We start from the raw sequence: 17,002 nt of genomic DNA on the forward strand, positions 1-17,002 counted from the left end.
TGATTGAGCTGTTTGCATCTGCATATAAAGTTTGAATGGATTTTTTTAAACATATTTCCAAAACCAAAAATATCAAGTGCTCTGAACATGAATACATGTTCAGTGGAGTCGAAAACTTTATAAAAATCCAAAAAAAGAATGAAACTATTATCTGTGATTAAACCTGAATGACAAAAATATCAATTACCAGTCTTATGTTGTTTGTTATGTGTCTGCCAGTCATAAAACCAGACTGTGTTTCATCAATAATATCATTAAGTGCACATTTTAATTTTTTAGCCAGACATGGCAATTATTTTATGATCATTATTGAGCAGTGAAATAGGTCCAATTTTCTATCAAAAGGACGTCTTTTTGAGGCTTGGGAATCAAAGTAATTAGTCCCTGGATCAAGGAAGGAAGGAGTTTTTCATTAGCAATGCTTTCAATATATACTTTATGTAAAAGCGTGAGAAGTCCTTTAAAAATAATTTGTAAAATTCACAAGTCCACCCGTCATTCCCTGGACTCTTATTAAGTTTCATTTTATTAATAGCACCTTCAATATCTAGTGCTGTGATGAGGGCATCACACATAGTTTTATTATTGTCAATAATTGTTTTAATATTACCTAAGGAATCATAAAAAATTTTCATGACTTCTGTAGAAAAAATAGATTTATATAAAGTTTTATAGAAAAGTTCACAAGTCTTGGAAATCACTTGAGGGTCTTGTGTGATGACCCATCTGAACAAAGTTTAGTCATGGTGCCAAGTGTATTGTGATGCTTTTCTAATTTGAAAAGATAGCTACAGTTTTGTTCTCCCTCTTAGAGCCATTTCCTTCTTGACCGCACAAAGGTACCTTTTGCCTTTTAAATATATATATTGTCTAATTTAATGTAAAATTTGAAGTCTGTTCCTGTTATCTTCAGATAAATTATCAGGTGATCTTGACAAAGCCATAATTTCAGAAATTATTTCCAACTCTTCTTTTTTTCTATTTTTAACTATTTCAGCTCCTCTTCTCATTAAAAGAGACCTCAATTCAAATTTCATGAACTCCCAATTTTTACTAAAAGCATTTTCAACACATGCCTTTTCCAATACTCATCTCTATTTTTGTTTTAATTCCCTTTACCAAAGAATCATTCAGTAGAAGAGAATTATTTAACTCTCAATATGAATTCACTCTTTTAGACGGATTGCTGGCATACAAACATATCTCCAAAAAAGTAGTTTTATGATCTGCCAAGGGTGTTGGCAACATTTTTGATATAGAAACATATTTGGATAAAAGATCAGAAATTAACCAATAATCAATACAAGACTGTAAGAAACCTGATCTATTTTTTCATGAAAATTCCTTAATTGTTGGATTTTTAAGTCTCCAGTTGTCAATTAGGTCTCTTTCCTTTATAAAATCCATCATATAATTGCTACTTTCCTGACTTTTACTCGGCCATCTACCTATTATGTTATTGAGTGAATGATTACAGTCCCCTCCTAATATAATCTTTAGATTAGCAAATTTACTCATTAAAGACTCGTTTTTTTCATTTACTATAAGTATTAGGTCAGTTTTCGCCTGTTTGTTATTGTAGCCGTAAATGTTTTCCAGTAAGAGGGTCTGATCATCAGCAAAATAAAATGTCCTTTCGGATCAGTTTCTGAAGATATATTTTTCCCTTAAACTTATGTTTCAGAATCAGTTCCCGCTGGATGGTTTGTGCCATGAGACATCCATAAATCTTCACCCCATTGGGATTTCCAGAAGTTAGCGTCCTTAGGTTCAGAATGGGATACTTGTATGAGACAAAAGTCAGTATTCAAACATTTAGCATATAAAAACAGAGCCTTCCTTTTGGTATTGTCCCTTAGTCCTCGAGCATTAAAAGAATTAAAGGATAGAGATGAAATTTTGAAAAGTAAATTAACTTTTTACCCTGAGAAGAGTGTGTAAGCTTCAGAGAGAACAGAACTACTCTGTCTAAAAAAGTGCTTCAAAAACATTTTTAGCAACAACAGCTTACTATAAGTCTTTAGAACAATAAGGAAAAGAGACCTTGAGGCACATCCGCAAACAGGACTGAAAGGGATTTCAGTGAATTTCTTTTCTGTTCACGAAAGCACGGGCTCTGACAAAGTAGACAATTTTCCCCTCCTTACGTGCTTTCTCCACCTGTGGCCATAAATGGTTGCATCTCTCTCGGTCCTCAGGAGAGAGATCTTCTTTGAAATGGAGCTTCCTTGTCTTCAGGTAGTCAGATCCCTTCACCGCCTTTCAGGTGATGACTCAAAAGTGTCTCATAGTAAATTGCAAGATTATGGCACTGGGCAATGGCGCAGAAGAGGACTCACGTCGTTGTCCGATCCTGTGGACTGAATCAAGTACCTCCTTTGACCCATTTAGCAGAAGTCAGCCTGTTTAAGGCTCTGATATCTATTCTGTATGACTTAAAGCAGTTATGACATGGTCTGATTTTCTGACCCAATAAAGGAATATTTCATATATCAGTCTACTCTTCATTCTATCAGAAACAGTTATCACAGCTCGTACATTTTCTTTTTACACATATATGTAAGCATTGAGCCAAATTTAGTAATGCCAACATATTAAAAGAACAATATTTGTCTCTCATATATAATACATCTATATATACACTGTCACAGATACTGGTCTTTGATTGAAGGTATAAGGTGATAGGAAATATAAATAACTTCCAATTTCACAAGCCTCGCACTTCTGGCCTTAGCGGTCTTTGAGTATGCGGCCCTTGTGGACCGTTAAGGCTGCGTACTCTAAGGCTGCAGACCCTGAATTGAGATATAGCCAGTGTTCCTGCAGCTTCCTGAGTCAGGGTCAATGGTCACAGAGAGATGCCAAGTCAGCAGGAAATCGTGATGTTCAGCCTGAAAAGATCTGCAGCTGAAAAAAACCTTCCCTGTTTTACAGTTTCGATGGAAACTGAGCAGCTTATCCCGCACACATTTAAACAAGTTTTCTGCACTGTCACAGTAAAATAATTTCTACTGATAATATCAATAAAGACGAGGTAGAGCCAGGTGGAGGCGTAGAAAGTTTTATTAAACGTGTAAAATCAACTGTTAAAAAGTTTTTAAATAAAGCAGAAAAAGAAGGAAACTCATCATTAATCATTATCATATCAACATTTACACTATAAAGACTATGAGGCTTTTATTTTGTTAACAGTGACTCAGGCTGTGATGTCACATGTGACATCACATGGTGGCGGCGGCGTCCTCACAGCGTGGTGAACTGGCTCAGAGCTTCTCTCAGCTTATCTGCGATCTGACCAATCAGAGAGCAGATGGGAGACGACATCACAGACCTGAACACGCAACCAGACTCCGCCCACCCCGCCTCCCGCCTGGCGCTCACCTGCTGGTAGAAGGTGACCTGCTGCTCCAGGTAAAGCTGCATCACTCGGTTGTAGTCGTAGATACGGTTGCTATGGAAATGGTTCATCTCAGCTGGAGGAGAGCAGACAGCGGCGAGTTACCCTCGGACATTTTTTTATTTATTACACATACAAACATTAACTTTATACTATTGTGGTATCATTTTATTTACTTTATTATTTAGTTCTTAGATCAGTCGTTCTTGGATTTTTATTTTGGTGGGATTGACATGAACCCAACATTATCATCTCTTCATACACATGTGGTATGTAGGTGGTGGCTGTAGCTCAGGTGGCAGAGCAGGTCAGCCACTAATCAGAAGGTCGGTGGTTCGATCCCAGGCTGCCTCCTGGCTGCATGCCAAATATCCTTGGGCAAGATACTAGCCCAATGTTTGCCTACTGGTGGTGGTCAGAGGGCCTGGTGGCGCCAGTGTCCGGCAGCCTCGCCTCTGTCAGTGCACCCCAGGGCAGCTGTGGCTACAATGTAGCTGCCATCACCAGTGTGTGGATGACTGAATGTAGTGTAAAGTGCTTTGGAGTCCTTAGGGACTGAGTAAAGCGCTATACAAATGCAGGCCATTCACCATTTTCTTTTTTACATGTGAAACAGAAACAGCTGAAACTATGGCTGGTGATGAGGTAACGCCATGACATCATGAAAAGGCAGCAGGTGACTAAAGCTGAGTGTCTGACGAGACGAGCTGAGCAGGAAACACCCTCACAGGGTTTGTATATGTGACCGTCTACTCTGCTGTCAGACAGAGCAAGACAGTTTTATTTTGAAGGGTTACATGAAGTCCCTGAATGATCCTGTGATGCTAAAGGTCAGCTGTGTGTCCTTTCTTCTCTCGTCTCCTGATTGACCGCGGCCCCTTCTCCTTCTTCTGAAGCTCCTCCAGATGTGATGTGTCCTGATGGGGATCTTGGTCTTCGGCTCAGGCCAAAGATTAAAGTTGGGGCTCTGAGTGGGTGGTCGTAACGCCCATTCTGGTCTCCTGCAGCATGTTCCTCAGCAGGATCGTCGTGGTTCTCTCTGAGTTTCTCCTCACTCCTGTTGTCCACACTTGGAGACACTGTGATAACTTTCACTCTTCTCCTCAGGTCTGAAGTGATTTATAAAGTGTCTTTGGATTTGGGACGATGCTTTCTCAGATCAAACCCTCACAGATGTGTTTATACCAACTGTAAACTGGAGAAATTCCTTGGTTTGGTCTTAATTTAACATCTTTGAGTGTTACAGAGTGAACACAGGTCATTGCACAGCAGGTCCAAGCTGTGGGTCAATGACAAGCTCAGTTCTTCAGGAGGACAAACTGACTGTGGTCATGTTTGTCTCTCTGAAATTATTCTGTCATTGTTTGTAAACAGATTTATGCTTTTTAAATAAAACAAGCATGTTCAGAAACTCCAAAAAATCCATCGCTCTGCTAAAAGCATGACAGCTTTAAATTTCACCAGGGTATATAAACACAGGCTGATAACTTTATCAAAGAGATTACTTTGACCTTTGGGTTTGCTGGGATTTTTGGGTGGTGTGTGTGTGTGTGTGTGTGTGTGTGTGTGTCTGTGTGTGCTGTTACCCTGCAGGGCGTAGCTCATGCAGCTGAGCCGCTGGTTCATGCACTTCCTGTCGCTGTTGTTCATTTTTCCTGCAGAAACCAAACGATCGCCTTCCTTCACTTTATCTACAGCAGCCTGAAACACACACACACACACACAGGTGAGACCACGCCCTCCTCAGCACACCTGGAGCCCCTCCCATTCCCCATTTAATGTTGCTCTGACAGCGATTGAATAAAAACCTCCAAAATAAAAGCCTCAGTTTCCAGCTTCAGTCTGCTTTATTGTCTCATGTTTTCAGACATTCTCTGTGTGTACCTGCAGTTATGTGTAGCAGTACTGTGTGTAGTATAGTCACTGTGTAGTTCTGCTGTACCTTGTGTACAGCGATGATGTCTGGAAAACATGCCAGCAGCCCTTTGTACTCGCTGTTAGTCTCCAACAGGAAGTGGAGGTCCTTCTGAGGCTGGAAACATCAACACAACAAAGAATGCAGTAAGAGAATAAACAAATATTATTGTAAGACTGAGAAAACACAGTATACTGTGTATTTATACATAGGTGTGCGTGTTTTTACCTGCTGGGCGACGATCTCAGCAATCTCCTCGTAGGTTTTTCCAGCAGCCGTCAGAGCGTCGGTCAACGTCACCTCACCTGCATCGCAGACACTTAAAAGTCTGTACTTATACCACATAATAGATGTTTACTGGATATTTACGTATTTCACAATGGAAACCAGCTTTAAGGAAAATGGTTCAGAAAGAACACACTGAGCTCAGAGTCCCTGAATGCACCGCGGGAGAGCTTCAAGTTCTCTGAGAATGTAAACAAAACCGTTGGTCAGTCAATAAAGTTGTTCCTCTTCTGTTTAAGTGTTGCTGGAGTCCCTGCATTGTGATTATCTTTCCATCCACCCTCCTTCCATCCTCCCTCTCTTCCTCCCTCCTTTCTTCTACACTTCCATCCTCCCTCTTTCTATCTTTCCATCCTTCCTCAGTCCTTCCACCCTCCCTCCTTCTTTCCTACCTACTTCTATCCTTCCATCCTCCTTCCTTTCATCCTTCCTCACTTGTTCCTTCCTCACTCCTTCCATGCTTCCACCCTCCCTCCTTCCATCCTTCCATCCACCCTCCTTCCATCCTCCCACTCTTCCTCCCTCCTGTATTCTATACTTCCATCCTCCCTCTTTCTATCTTTCCATCCTTCCTCAGTCCTTCCACCCTCCCTCCTTCTTTCCTACCTACTTCTATCCTTCCATCCTCCTTCCTTTCATCCTTCCTCACTCGTTCCTTCCTCCATCCTTCCACTCTTCCTCCTATCCCTCTATCCTCCCTCCTTCCATCATTCCCTCCTTCCTTCCTCCCTCCCTCCTTTCATCCTCCTTCTATCCTACCCTCCTCCCTCCTTCCATCCTCCCTCCTCCACCCTCCACCCCCACACTCCTCCCTCGCTCACCTGGATATTTGCTGGTGATGAATACAGTTGACAGGTTTCTGAAGGCTTGGCCGATGCGCTCATACTCTTTAGGAAGCGCTGGTTAAAAACAGATGAAGACATTACCACCCAATCACAGCTGAAAGTATTCTGTGTACATGTACACGGAATAACTTTAAATGTATGCACTGACGTCCGGTGCAGCGTTTCCAGTGCGCGTGCCCGACGTTCAGCAGCTCTCTGACGCCGTCATCCATGGACTTTGTAAAGCGGCTGTAGTGTTCACACCTCTGGTCACTGCACACACACTCAGAGGTCACACAAAGGTAAAAAGCCACAGGTAAAAACATGTGAAACTGAGCTGCTGTTTGATGGAAGAACAGTGAAAGTACATTTATAATAAGGAACAGTAATGGGCCCAGTACACCGCTCTGTGGCACTCCCAGTGAGCTACAGCTAAAAAAGGGATTGACGCCTGATGACTGGTCATGTGACATTTGACAGACACGAGTTAGATGACCCTAATGAGCGAACCAATCAGAGGTAGCCTGACAGACCAAACCCAGGGTATAGGCCTTTACAAGCAGACTGAGTGACTTACACCTGGATGACATCGAGGTCTGCAGCTTCAGGTTCAACCAAACTGAACATCATTGGACCCACCGTCTCGTCTTTCTCTGCCTTCCTCTTCCCCGCCTTCCACTCCTGAAACAACAACAAACAGCCTTAGCTAACCAGCAAGCAGCATCAGATATCATCACACCTGACTGGCTCAAACATAATCTCCATAAAAGACCATACAAACATTTATAACCTGTGGGTGGGGTCTGTTCTGTACCTGAAGCCACTGTCGCCAAAGTGCTTGCTCATAGGGGGTCATATGATTGTTGGGTTTTTCTCTGTATCTATGAAGCGCCTTGAGGCGACTTTTGTTGTGATTTGGCGCTATATAAATAAAATTGAATTGAATTGAATTGAATTTCATTTGTTTGTGAGTAAACAAAAAGGACGTCCCAGAGGCTTAGACAGCAGGTTCTCAGGTTACCTGAAAGATGTAAAGCAGGAGGTGGAGCTTCACCTACCTTCTCATCTCTGTGGGTGAGGAAGAGCTGAAAGACTTCACTCTGAGAGACGATGGGGTGCCGACACATCCGAGTCATCCAGGCCTGCAGACCCTCCATCCTCATCCTAATGAAGTCATCATCAAACCTGCCTACAAGCACGGGTGAGACTGGTAAGGTCAAAGGTGTTTGCTGGGTCATACAGGGTAGCTATGGCGATGGCTCACCTGTCACCTGTTTGTCAGGCAGTGAGGGGATGGGCAGTATGGACCCAAACTTCTCCAGCAGACGCTCGTACAGCCAATCAAAGTGCTTGTAGCGATGATTGACAGGGCTGTTGGTTGTCTGGAGGAAGAGGGAGGAGTCAGAGATTGATACCCAGTGATACTGCAAGTACTACTAAGTACTACAGAGTAAGTAAAGTAAGTAAGTAAAATTTTATTTATATAGCACCTTTCAAGATAAAAATCACAAAGTGCTTCACAGAAGCTAAAACCTAAAAATAAAAATCAACCAAAAGCAAGTTTAAAAAAAAGTGCTACTAAGCTCACATTGGGTGTTATCTGGTACTCGATGAAGCTCTTCAGGCCGTACATTTTGGACTCTTTCTTTGGATCAGCAATCACACAGTCCAGAGGAGATGTCGGGTACAGCCAGACGGGGCCTACTTCTCCCATCTGATTGGACGAGGACCAAGAGCCAATCAGAGCAATCAACACCACACATCATTAACCAAGAGAAAAATGTTGGACTCACGTAGACAGGAAGCCTCTCTCTGCTGTCAGCCGGAGGTCGGGCTAACATGAAGACTTCTGGACTCGGACCTTTGGAGAACGAGAACCTAAAGACAAGAAGGCATCACTGTCTTCTACTCGTTTCTACTGATTTCTACTGACATCTACCGAATTATACTGACATCTACTCATTTCTACTGATTTCTACTGACATCTACCAACATTCACTCCCTTCCACTGAAATCTACTAGGGTTTACTATCACTACTGACATCAACTGAACTCAACTGATGTTTAATAAGTTCTACTGTCTTCTACAGGAATCTACCAACTGCTAACCACTGTGACTGACATCTAATGACTCCTACCAGTGTTTACTTTGCTCTATGGACCGACATCTACTGGACTCTACTTTTAGCTCTACTGTGAGTCGTCTGTTATATTTGCATATTTCAGAAACATATGTACTTATTGAGGGAGATCTTAACACTGGGTCCATGGGCGCTTCGTCCTGAGGCTCCGGCCTCCCCTTCCGGTTGATTGTTGTCATGGTAACTGCTCACCGACTGGTCATCCCATTCGTCGTCCCACTCGCCGTCATCATCCTGAACAGCTGATAGGGACACTGCTCGACATTCCTGATGTAAAACCTTTTTCCTCACAGTAACACACTATACTTAAAAATGAGCTGAAAACAAGCGTATGTTACCGTGTTGTGTGGGATTGTATCCTCGACTGTCCCATCCCTGTGTGTGACTGACAAAAGCCCCGCCCCCCGAGCCCAGGTCCCCGCCTCCTCCAACACCACCAGTGTTTCTGATCTGAAACATGACAACATCTTTAACAAACAGATGTTCCTGCAGACGATACAGACTTTACTGTAGCCATCACAGAGCAGGGTGCTACCAATATGGTCGCAAATGCAACCAAATTTTTCAATTGTGCGACTAAAAAAAATCTTGGGTCACACCAGTGTGACCAACTGTTCGAGTACAAACAAAAAAAAGCCTCGGCAACTCTGAAGGTCTCCGTGTGGTCAACAACAGACACACATTATGCCCCTATCGTGGTCTGAACCAATCAGAGATAGTCAGGGGTTTGAAAGTGCAGGCGGACAGAGAGAGGTGAGTAGCTTGAATAAAGCGATATCGATTAATTAAATCCCGATTGAAATATAAATGTATTTTGGGGCTGAAAGCCGACAGCTCACTGACTCTGATGCGTCGGCGGGTCCGTGCTTTGTGTTTACGTCTTTTTTGAGCTAGATTCTGAGGTGCAGGTTTTGTCTCTCTCCAACCAAAATTCGCTGAACCAGCAGCAAAAGAAGATCCAAACTACGCTTCACATTTGATAAATGTCGTCATTAATTCCCTCTTACTTTTGCTGTTTTGCTTCCACCACGATAAAATCACACTTCATGCACAGCTCTCTCTCTCTGTTTGTACTTTAAGTACAGTTTCCCATCTAAAAGTCTCTCCTTTCTGCATTATTCATTCGCTTATTGCCCACCAGTCTACCGTTGTTTACAGCGCTGTCGGCCACTCTTTTTTTTTTTTTTTTTAACTTAAATGGCCTTGGACAAGAAAGCTTAATTTCTGCTGTTCAATACTGATCTTAGAAACATGGTATCTAACCAGATTCTTACTCTGGATGGCATTACCTTGGCCTCCAGTAACGCTGTGAGGAACCTTGGAGTCATTTTTGACCAGGACATGTCCTTCAACGCACATATTAAACAAATATGTAAGACTGCTTTCTTCCACTCACGCAACATCTCTAAAGTTAGAAATATCCTGTCTCAGAGTGACGCTGAAAAACTAGTTCATGCATTTATTACTTCCAGGCTGGACGACTGTAATTCATTATTATCAGGAAGTCCTAAAAACTCCCTGAAAAGCCTTCAATTAATCCAAAATGCTGCAGCAAGAGTCCTGACAGGGACTAGAAAGAGAGAGCAGATTTCTCCTGTTTTGGCTTCCCTTCATTGGCTTCCTGTTAAGTCCAGAATTCAAAATCCTGCTCCTCACATACAAGGTCTTAAATAATCAGGCCCCATCTTATCTTAATGACCTTGTAGTACCATATCACCCTATTAGAGCACTTCGCTCTCACACTGCAGGCCTACTTGTTGTTCCTAGAGTATTTAAAGTAGAATGGGAGGCAGAGCCTTCAGTTTTCAGGCCCCTCTTCTGTGGAACCAGCTTCCAGTTTGGATTCAGGAGACAGAAACTATCTCTACTTTCAAGATTAGGCTTAAAACTTTCCTTTTTGCTAAAGCATATAGTTAGGGCTGGACCAGGTGACCCTGAATCCTCCCTTAGTTATGCTGCAATAGACGTCGGCTGCCGGGGATTCCCATGATGCATTGAGTTTTTCCTTTCCAGTCACCTTTCTCTCTCACTATGTGTTAACAGACCTCTCTGCATTGAATCGTACTTGTTATTAATCTCTGTCTCTCTTCCACAGCATGTCTTTATCCTGTCTTCCTTCTCTCACCCCAACCAATCACAGCAGATGGCCCCGCCCCTCCCTGAGCCTGGTTCTGCTGGAGGTTTCTTCCTGTTAAAAGGGAGTTTTTCCTTCCCACTGTCGCCAAAGTGCTGCTCATAGGGGGTCATATGATTGTTGGGTTTTTCTCTGTATCTATTATTGTACGATCTACTGTACAATATAAAGCGCCTTGAGGCGACTGTTGTTGTGATTTGGTGCTATATAAATAAAACTGAATTGAATTGAATAAGAAAAGATGAAAAGAACTATTGATACATTTTTTGTTAAGGCCTGATCCGTCTGAAATTCATAGCCAGTGCTCTGAAATGGAGCCATCAATCTTTGAACGCTGAAAAAGCACACAGTGTATCCAGAAAACACATTATATGCTGCAATAAATGCACTGCCCAAGTGTCCCCTCTCCCCACTGCCTTTCAGCAGCAGGCAGCAGCAAACAGGTCGGCAGAGGAGCCAATGTGATGATTAGGTTTAACATTGCCTACAATATTACCAAAGAGTGCCGAAGCACTTCAAGCACAAGCACTTTTTCACTAACTTATCTTTCTGGTAGAACTGAGCTCCAAATAAAGAACTTTGTGTTGACAAGATTGTTAGTTAATCGTTTACAAATCAATATTGTCTGTATGGACAGCAATTCCCCCCCCAAAAAAAGTGCACATGTAAAACTGCAGTGTTAAGTGATGCGGTTGAAAAATTTGGGTGCGCCTAACTTTTGTGCTGGTGCGCCTAAGAAAAAAAGTCAGGCACAACCGTGGCAAAAAGTTAGTCTAGAGCCCTGCAGAGGTTACACTGTGTGGTCCAATGGTCTCCATGGTGGGTTTATCACTCTGTGCTGTGATTTTCAGTATCTCTGTGAAGTGTTTGTGCCTTTGTGAACTTGAAATCAAATAAAGATGAAATATCCTCGGTTTTAGTCTCTGTTGGTTTGGTAAAATAAATGATTGCAGTTTGCCCGGTGAAGCCCTGATGGACGTATTTATTGATGTTTGGACGTCTATCAGCCTGTGAGTCAGCTGCTTGTTTTCACTGAAATACTGATTTTCTGGCCTCTGTTCTGGAATCTCACTGAAACTGAGCTGAATTCAAACAAACAGTCAAATAATAATAAAAACTAAACTCAAAGGTAAGTGTTGGACAGAGGAGCAGTGTGACACTGATGAAGGTGAAATTCGCTGATCTGTGCCTCTTTGTGTTGACACGACATGAAATAATGTCACAGCGCTCACCTGTAAATATCCCTCAGGTACAAGGCCGGTTTGTCCACTGGAGTTCTGGGCCTGGATCCAGCCTCCACCCACAGTCTGAAGAACAGGGACACGTGAGGGGGTGGAGCCGTGTTTCCTTTGCAGTGTGTGCAGTGGAAACACCTGTGTTTACCTGGTCTGTCACAGTGATGGTCTCCCCCTCTCTCACCGACAGCTCGTTGTTTCCTGGCTCCGCTGTGAAGTCGTACAGAACCAGAGCCTGGAGAGCGCACACGCACACACACACACAAACACACACACGCGCGCGCGCGTGCACGCACACACAAACACACACACACACGTGCACGCACACACACACACAAACACAAACACACACAAACACACAGAGCTCAGACTGGTACAAACTAAAGTTTAGGGACAGTCAGAGGAACCAGCTCTGGTTTGGACTCAGACGAAACGTCTGGATGTCAGTGAAACTACAAACTCTCGAACCTGACTTCCTGTTGGACCACAGCACTTCCTGACATCCACATATCAGGAACTTCCAGGCTTTCTGGGTTTTTCTTTCCAGAGAAGCTCACACAGAGACATTTCCATGTGCAGCGATGAAACGTCGTCTCCTGCCTCCACACGTTTATTCATGAACACAAATATGATTTCTGCTTGTCGCATTGACAAACACGTCTGCAGAGCCGAACAGTCACAAAATAACTTGAAGTTATATTTGAGTCCAGGACTAACGCTGATGCAGGAGCGCTACGTTGTTGCAAGTCAGTCATATAAAAGTTTACTCTGTGGAGACCGTCACAAACTCTCTCACTGATTAGAGTAATTGTGATTGTAGAGTGTGATTGTTATATTACAACTTCTTTCTACTTACAGTAGAAATGATCATGTGAGTTTTCCATTGCCACACCCCCACCTGAGGACAACGACGGTCCCCATCACCCTCAGGTCTGTTTCACTCCAACACACCATCACTTCCTGCAGCACCACCCACGCCCACAGCTCAGTCTCTGCCCCAAGCGTGATGGTGGAGGCTGCAGACCTGTCACCACGTCTCCCTCATTGTTAAACCGTTACCATGGTTTCATCCCTCGCATCACTGATCCCCGATCAGGACGCCGTCCTTCAGTGAAACCATCAGAGTAAACATGAGATGTCTGATTGATTTATTCATCCAGGCTCTCATTCCCACCACACCAGCAAAGGTGCAACAGACACAACAGGTAACGAGACATCAAGTACAAACAGGTACAGATGTGTCAATTTGATTATTCCTGGAAACACCAGCAGCACATTTGAAATCCTGATTTTGTCCGATTCCCGGGGTGATCATTTGGATGATGCTGTGAATGCGAAGGCCGTGTTGGTTGTTACACATATAAACACGAAGGTAAGAGGGAAGCAGGCCAAGCAGGGCTTCATAGACAAGTACCAGCCAATGGGAACATCCGCAGCAGCACGCAGAGAACAGTGAGCCACGTGATTTCCACAGCCAGTAATAAACCTGAAGCGTGGACAACATCCAGGTGTTTGGGTGCTGGGCAGGTACATTCATATCATGAAGCGCTTAGAGTCAAGTTTAAAAACGATCTGAGGTCTTTATGAGCTTCAGCTCTCCGTCTGCAGCACAGCTGATATCTCAGACCCAGGCATGCCAGCGTTATTTTAAATAAATCAATAAGTGATGAGTTCTCTGACTGTCAGACAGTAGCGGTTTTAGATACGGGTGACACGGGCGGCATAGGCACCGATCAGTTTTCTATTGCCCATTTGCTGGGAGTAAGGGCGCCCTCCGTTAGCGAGGTGCGCCTGCTGCTTGCGGCACAGTGAGGAGAGGGCGGGGCGGCGGGGGATTCTCTGACCGGCTGGAGCAGCATCTAATAACCAACTCGCAATAAAACAAAATAAAAACAAAACAACAAACACGAAAACACCAGACATCATGATACAGACTTATAATTTGCACCGATGTTTTTTCGAAATTCTATACGCGAAAAGTGAGCGCGAGAGCCCTCGGTGCGCCTGCTCGCTGCTGAAGTCAAAGTTAACTTTATTGTCATCTCCGCTACAGACAGTCCAGTATATAGAGAGACGAGACAACGAGGCTCCAGTTACAGCAGTGCAAGTAAACAAACAATATATATAAGAAGAGTAAGAAAATAAATATACACTTTAGGACTAGAGGTAAAGGGATCAATAACAATTTAAAATTTATAATTTACAGTTTGATGATTTAAAGTCTCACACACAACCCGTCGAAAGGGGAGGGGGCCGGCTGCTTCCAAATAGAGCACATTTCATTCATAATGATGTAAATCCAAGCCCATTATGTATTCATGATTTGAATCCTGGGTTGTGCGAAATCCCAGAAATAAACCTTAGACAAAGTGAATCTGTGAACTAAGGTGTCGGTGTGTTAGGTTATGTTGTGGTGATCCTCGAGTTCGGGGATTTGTGTTCATACTGGAGTGCAAAATTAAAACCAATCTAAGATGGACAAGAAAAGTTCAAAGCCATCAGGAGCTCAGTTTAGAAAAAATAGAAAAGAAGAGGAGGAGAAACGAGCAAAAGATGCAGGTAAGCAGATGTGTGATTGGATAATGGCAGGTCATCCTGAACCAATCAGAATCAGCATACTTTTTAATCCCTGAGGAAATTATGTGGGTTACAGTTGCTCCAAGAAGAAATGGTAAAAATACTAAACTCCAAACAATACATTATGTTACAGATTTGAATATTAATTAGTCATTGTCAGTTGTTGATTTGTCCTGTTCTCATTGTATGATGAATTATGATGGCTGTTTGGTAGCCGTTTGCATACAATGCATACTCTCTCTCTCTTCATATGGGTGCTTCTCTGGCGAAATTCAGTATGTTTCGACAACAGTTTTATGGTAATGTATAATCCTTAATATGTTTTATGTGTATGTGTGTGTGTGTGTGGGGGGGGGGGGGGGGGGGGGGGGGGGGGGGGTCGCGCCAGAGGGAGTGTTCGCCCGGGGCGCCAAACAGGCTACGACCGCCACTGGTGTCAGAGGACTGTGCCGTGAGAAACACGGAGACCTCCTCACACTGACAATCTCTGAGTTCGTCCTCAGAATCTAAAGTTTCTGATATATCGCCTGCAGGCATCACTGATCATCACAGGGATCAATAACACTCATCGATCTCTCCTCAGCAGCAGGTCTGTGACTTTTGACCCTCCTCTGAGCTTCTCCGACAACTTTTAAACGTGGGCTGGTGTTCCCGCACATGCGCAGCAGCAGCCTGTGCGTTCCTATTTTCCCAACTGGATGTTGGCAGCGGCTCTTCCCTCCCCCCTTGTCTCCCCCGTGTCTCCCCTGTGTCCCCCTCCTCTCCTCGTGCCGCTCGCTGCACCTGTCTGCTGACACCTGCCGTGTCTCAGGTGTGTCCCCGCCGTTCTGTTGCTCCCCGAATCCGGTTCGGTTCAGCGCGCTGATTGGAGCCAGCCGCGGGGTCAGAGGTCACCGCAGATAGGTACGCGTGCAGGCGATGGTCTTACCTGAGCAGCCATGGTGACGTCACAGGAGTAGGTTCGATCCCGGTTCTTGCCGTCAGCTCGCGGACCGACCTGAGCCCCGCTGCGTCAAGGTAGGGAGCGCGAGGACGGCACTTCCGCTGTGGCGTTTCACAATTAAAGCACCGCAGTAGCTCTAGGGCAATTATTGATTTTTATTTTGAAAGTCCGCTTCCGTTAGTTTATTTTTGTGCTCTGAAACCTTGACCACATATGACGTCAGACGCGGAAGGGCTATTCCACTGGGCGTCTCCTGAAAACTCTCCAGTTACACGCTGTAAAAATACTGCAGTTGAAAATACTACTGAAGCACATTAAAATACTACAAAATACACAGACGAACACTACAAAATACAAAATGCTAAAATATTACGAAATACTTGTTAAAATACTGCTATTAAATGCATTAAAACACTACAAAATACACTAAGATCATTAGGATCAGTGTGCAGAGTGTAAAATATGAACTTTAACTGTAAATTTAATAACACAGTAAACAATAGTTTTTTATAAAAAATAAAAGTACAGATAAAAACTGCAGAAACACACAAAAATAAACAGTGCATCATAAAACTGTGATTGTTGTTACAGTGAAATACACATGTGGGGACTCGGGCTTCACTCTGTCTGCTGTGTGTGGTCTCTGCTGCTCTCTGGGCCAAAGGTCACACCTGAAGCCCATGTCAGGTGACCTGTGGCCGAGTCAAGGCGGTCGTAGGTCACACCGTCGCTACTGCCTGGACTCAAGCCTGAAGAATGGCATCTCTGAGATACCCAACAGGTGTTTCCTGTTTTATTTTGGCTGTCAGCCCTCCACTTCCTGCCTAGCTTGTGTCTGCAGGCTGTTTGCCCTGCCCTAGCCTGACTCACCTGTGCTCACCTGTTCTGGGATAATCTGTTTTTGTGTGTGTTCATGCTTCTGCTCTGACTCTGTGGTATTAGGTCATGTGTTATTAATGAGATGTGTTGCAGCCACACCACTCATACTACTGCTCCCATGATGCAGTGCATCTGCTATTTTATTACACCACAGAAAAAAACAATACCTGTGTCCAGAGGCCCTGAACTCAAATCCACAGAAACACCTGTGAAACTCACATTTTAGAAAGTACTGCACGGGTACTACACATGTATTACACGTACACATATGATTGAAGGATAAATACTTTAAACCACAGGTATGAACCAGTGTGCAGTGTCCACTACACAGGAACACCTCTGTGTGTGTCTTAGATCACAGCAGGTGTGCCATTTCTCTGAGCAGGTCAGTAAACTCACCACACACTGACTGTGGCACTGCAGGAACTCGTGTGGTGTTCAGATTCTGCCTGATCAAACTGTGTGAATCAGTCTGAGTTATACTGAGGCGTATGAGTGGAGCTCAGCTGGGGTGGGGGGGGCTTGCCCCTCCCCAGCCAAACTACAGCTACACCCACAGGTTGGAGTAAACGCTCCTGAAATCTTAAAGTTTGTGTGTTTTCTGGAAAACAAAGACATGTGTTGTTGATTCGGAAACAATTTCTTTGCTCTGGTCGATAAACGTTCGTCCTC

General features: G+C 43.8%; 1 protein-coding gene across 2 annotated transcripts; it reads right to left on the reverse strand.

The window, feature by feature from the left end:
- Positions 1 to 3,047: 3,047 nt before the first annotated feature.
- Positions 3,048 to 15,546, reverse strand: LOC146372705 (sorting nexin-9-like). Of its 2 annotated transcripts, none has more exons than XM_084952775.1 (17): positions 15,437 to 15,546; positions 12,080 to 12,166; positions 11,929 to 12,003; positions 8,901 to 9,012; positions 8,660 to 8,804; positions 8,215 to 8,299; positions 8,010 to 8,135; positions 7,686 to 7,803; positions 7,480 to 7,610; positions 6,999 to 7,102; positions 6,591 to 6,694; positions 6,419 to 6,496; positions 5,541 to 5,617; positions 5,340 to 5,429; positions 4,984 to 5,098; positions 3,382 to 3,473; positions 3,048 to 3,291 (listed from the first exon to the last, which is right to left on the reverse strand). In XM_084952775.1, the coding sequence occupies exons 1-17, from the start codon at positions 15,446 to 15,448 to the stop codon at positions 3,244 to 3,246; spliced, it is 1,599 nt and encodes a 532-aa protein (XP_084808901.1). In that variant the 5' UTR covers positions 15,449 to 15,546; the 3' UTR covers positions 3,048 to 3,243. The 2 variants fall into 2 exon arrangements, with proteins under 2 accessions (XP_084808901.1, XP_084808900.1); XM_084952774.1 differs by having other exon boundaries at positions 8,660 to 8,816.
- Positions 15,547 to 17,002: the final 1,456 nt, after the last annotated feature.

The sequence above is a fragment of the Perissodus microlepis genome, chromosome 15, assembly GCF_051167445.1.
Source record: "Perissodus microlepis isolate ML-2025 ecotype Zambia chromosome 15, ASM5116744v1, whole genome shotgun sequence".
Classification (NCBI taxonomy): Eukaryota; Metazoa; Chordata; class Actinopteri; order Cichliformes; family Cichlidae; genus Perissodus; species Perissodus microlepis.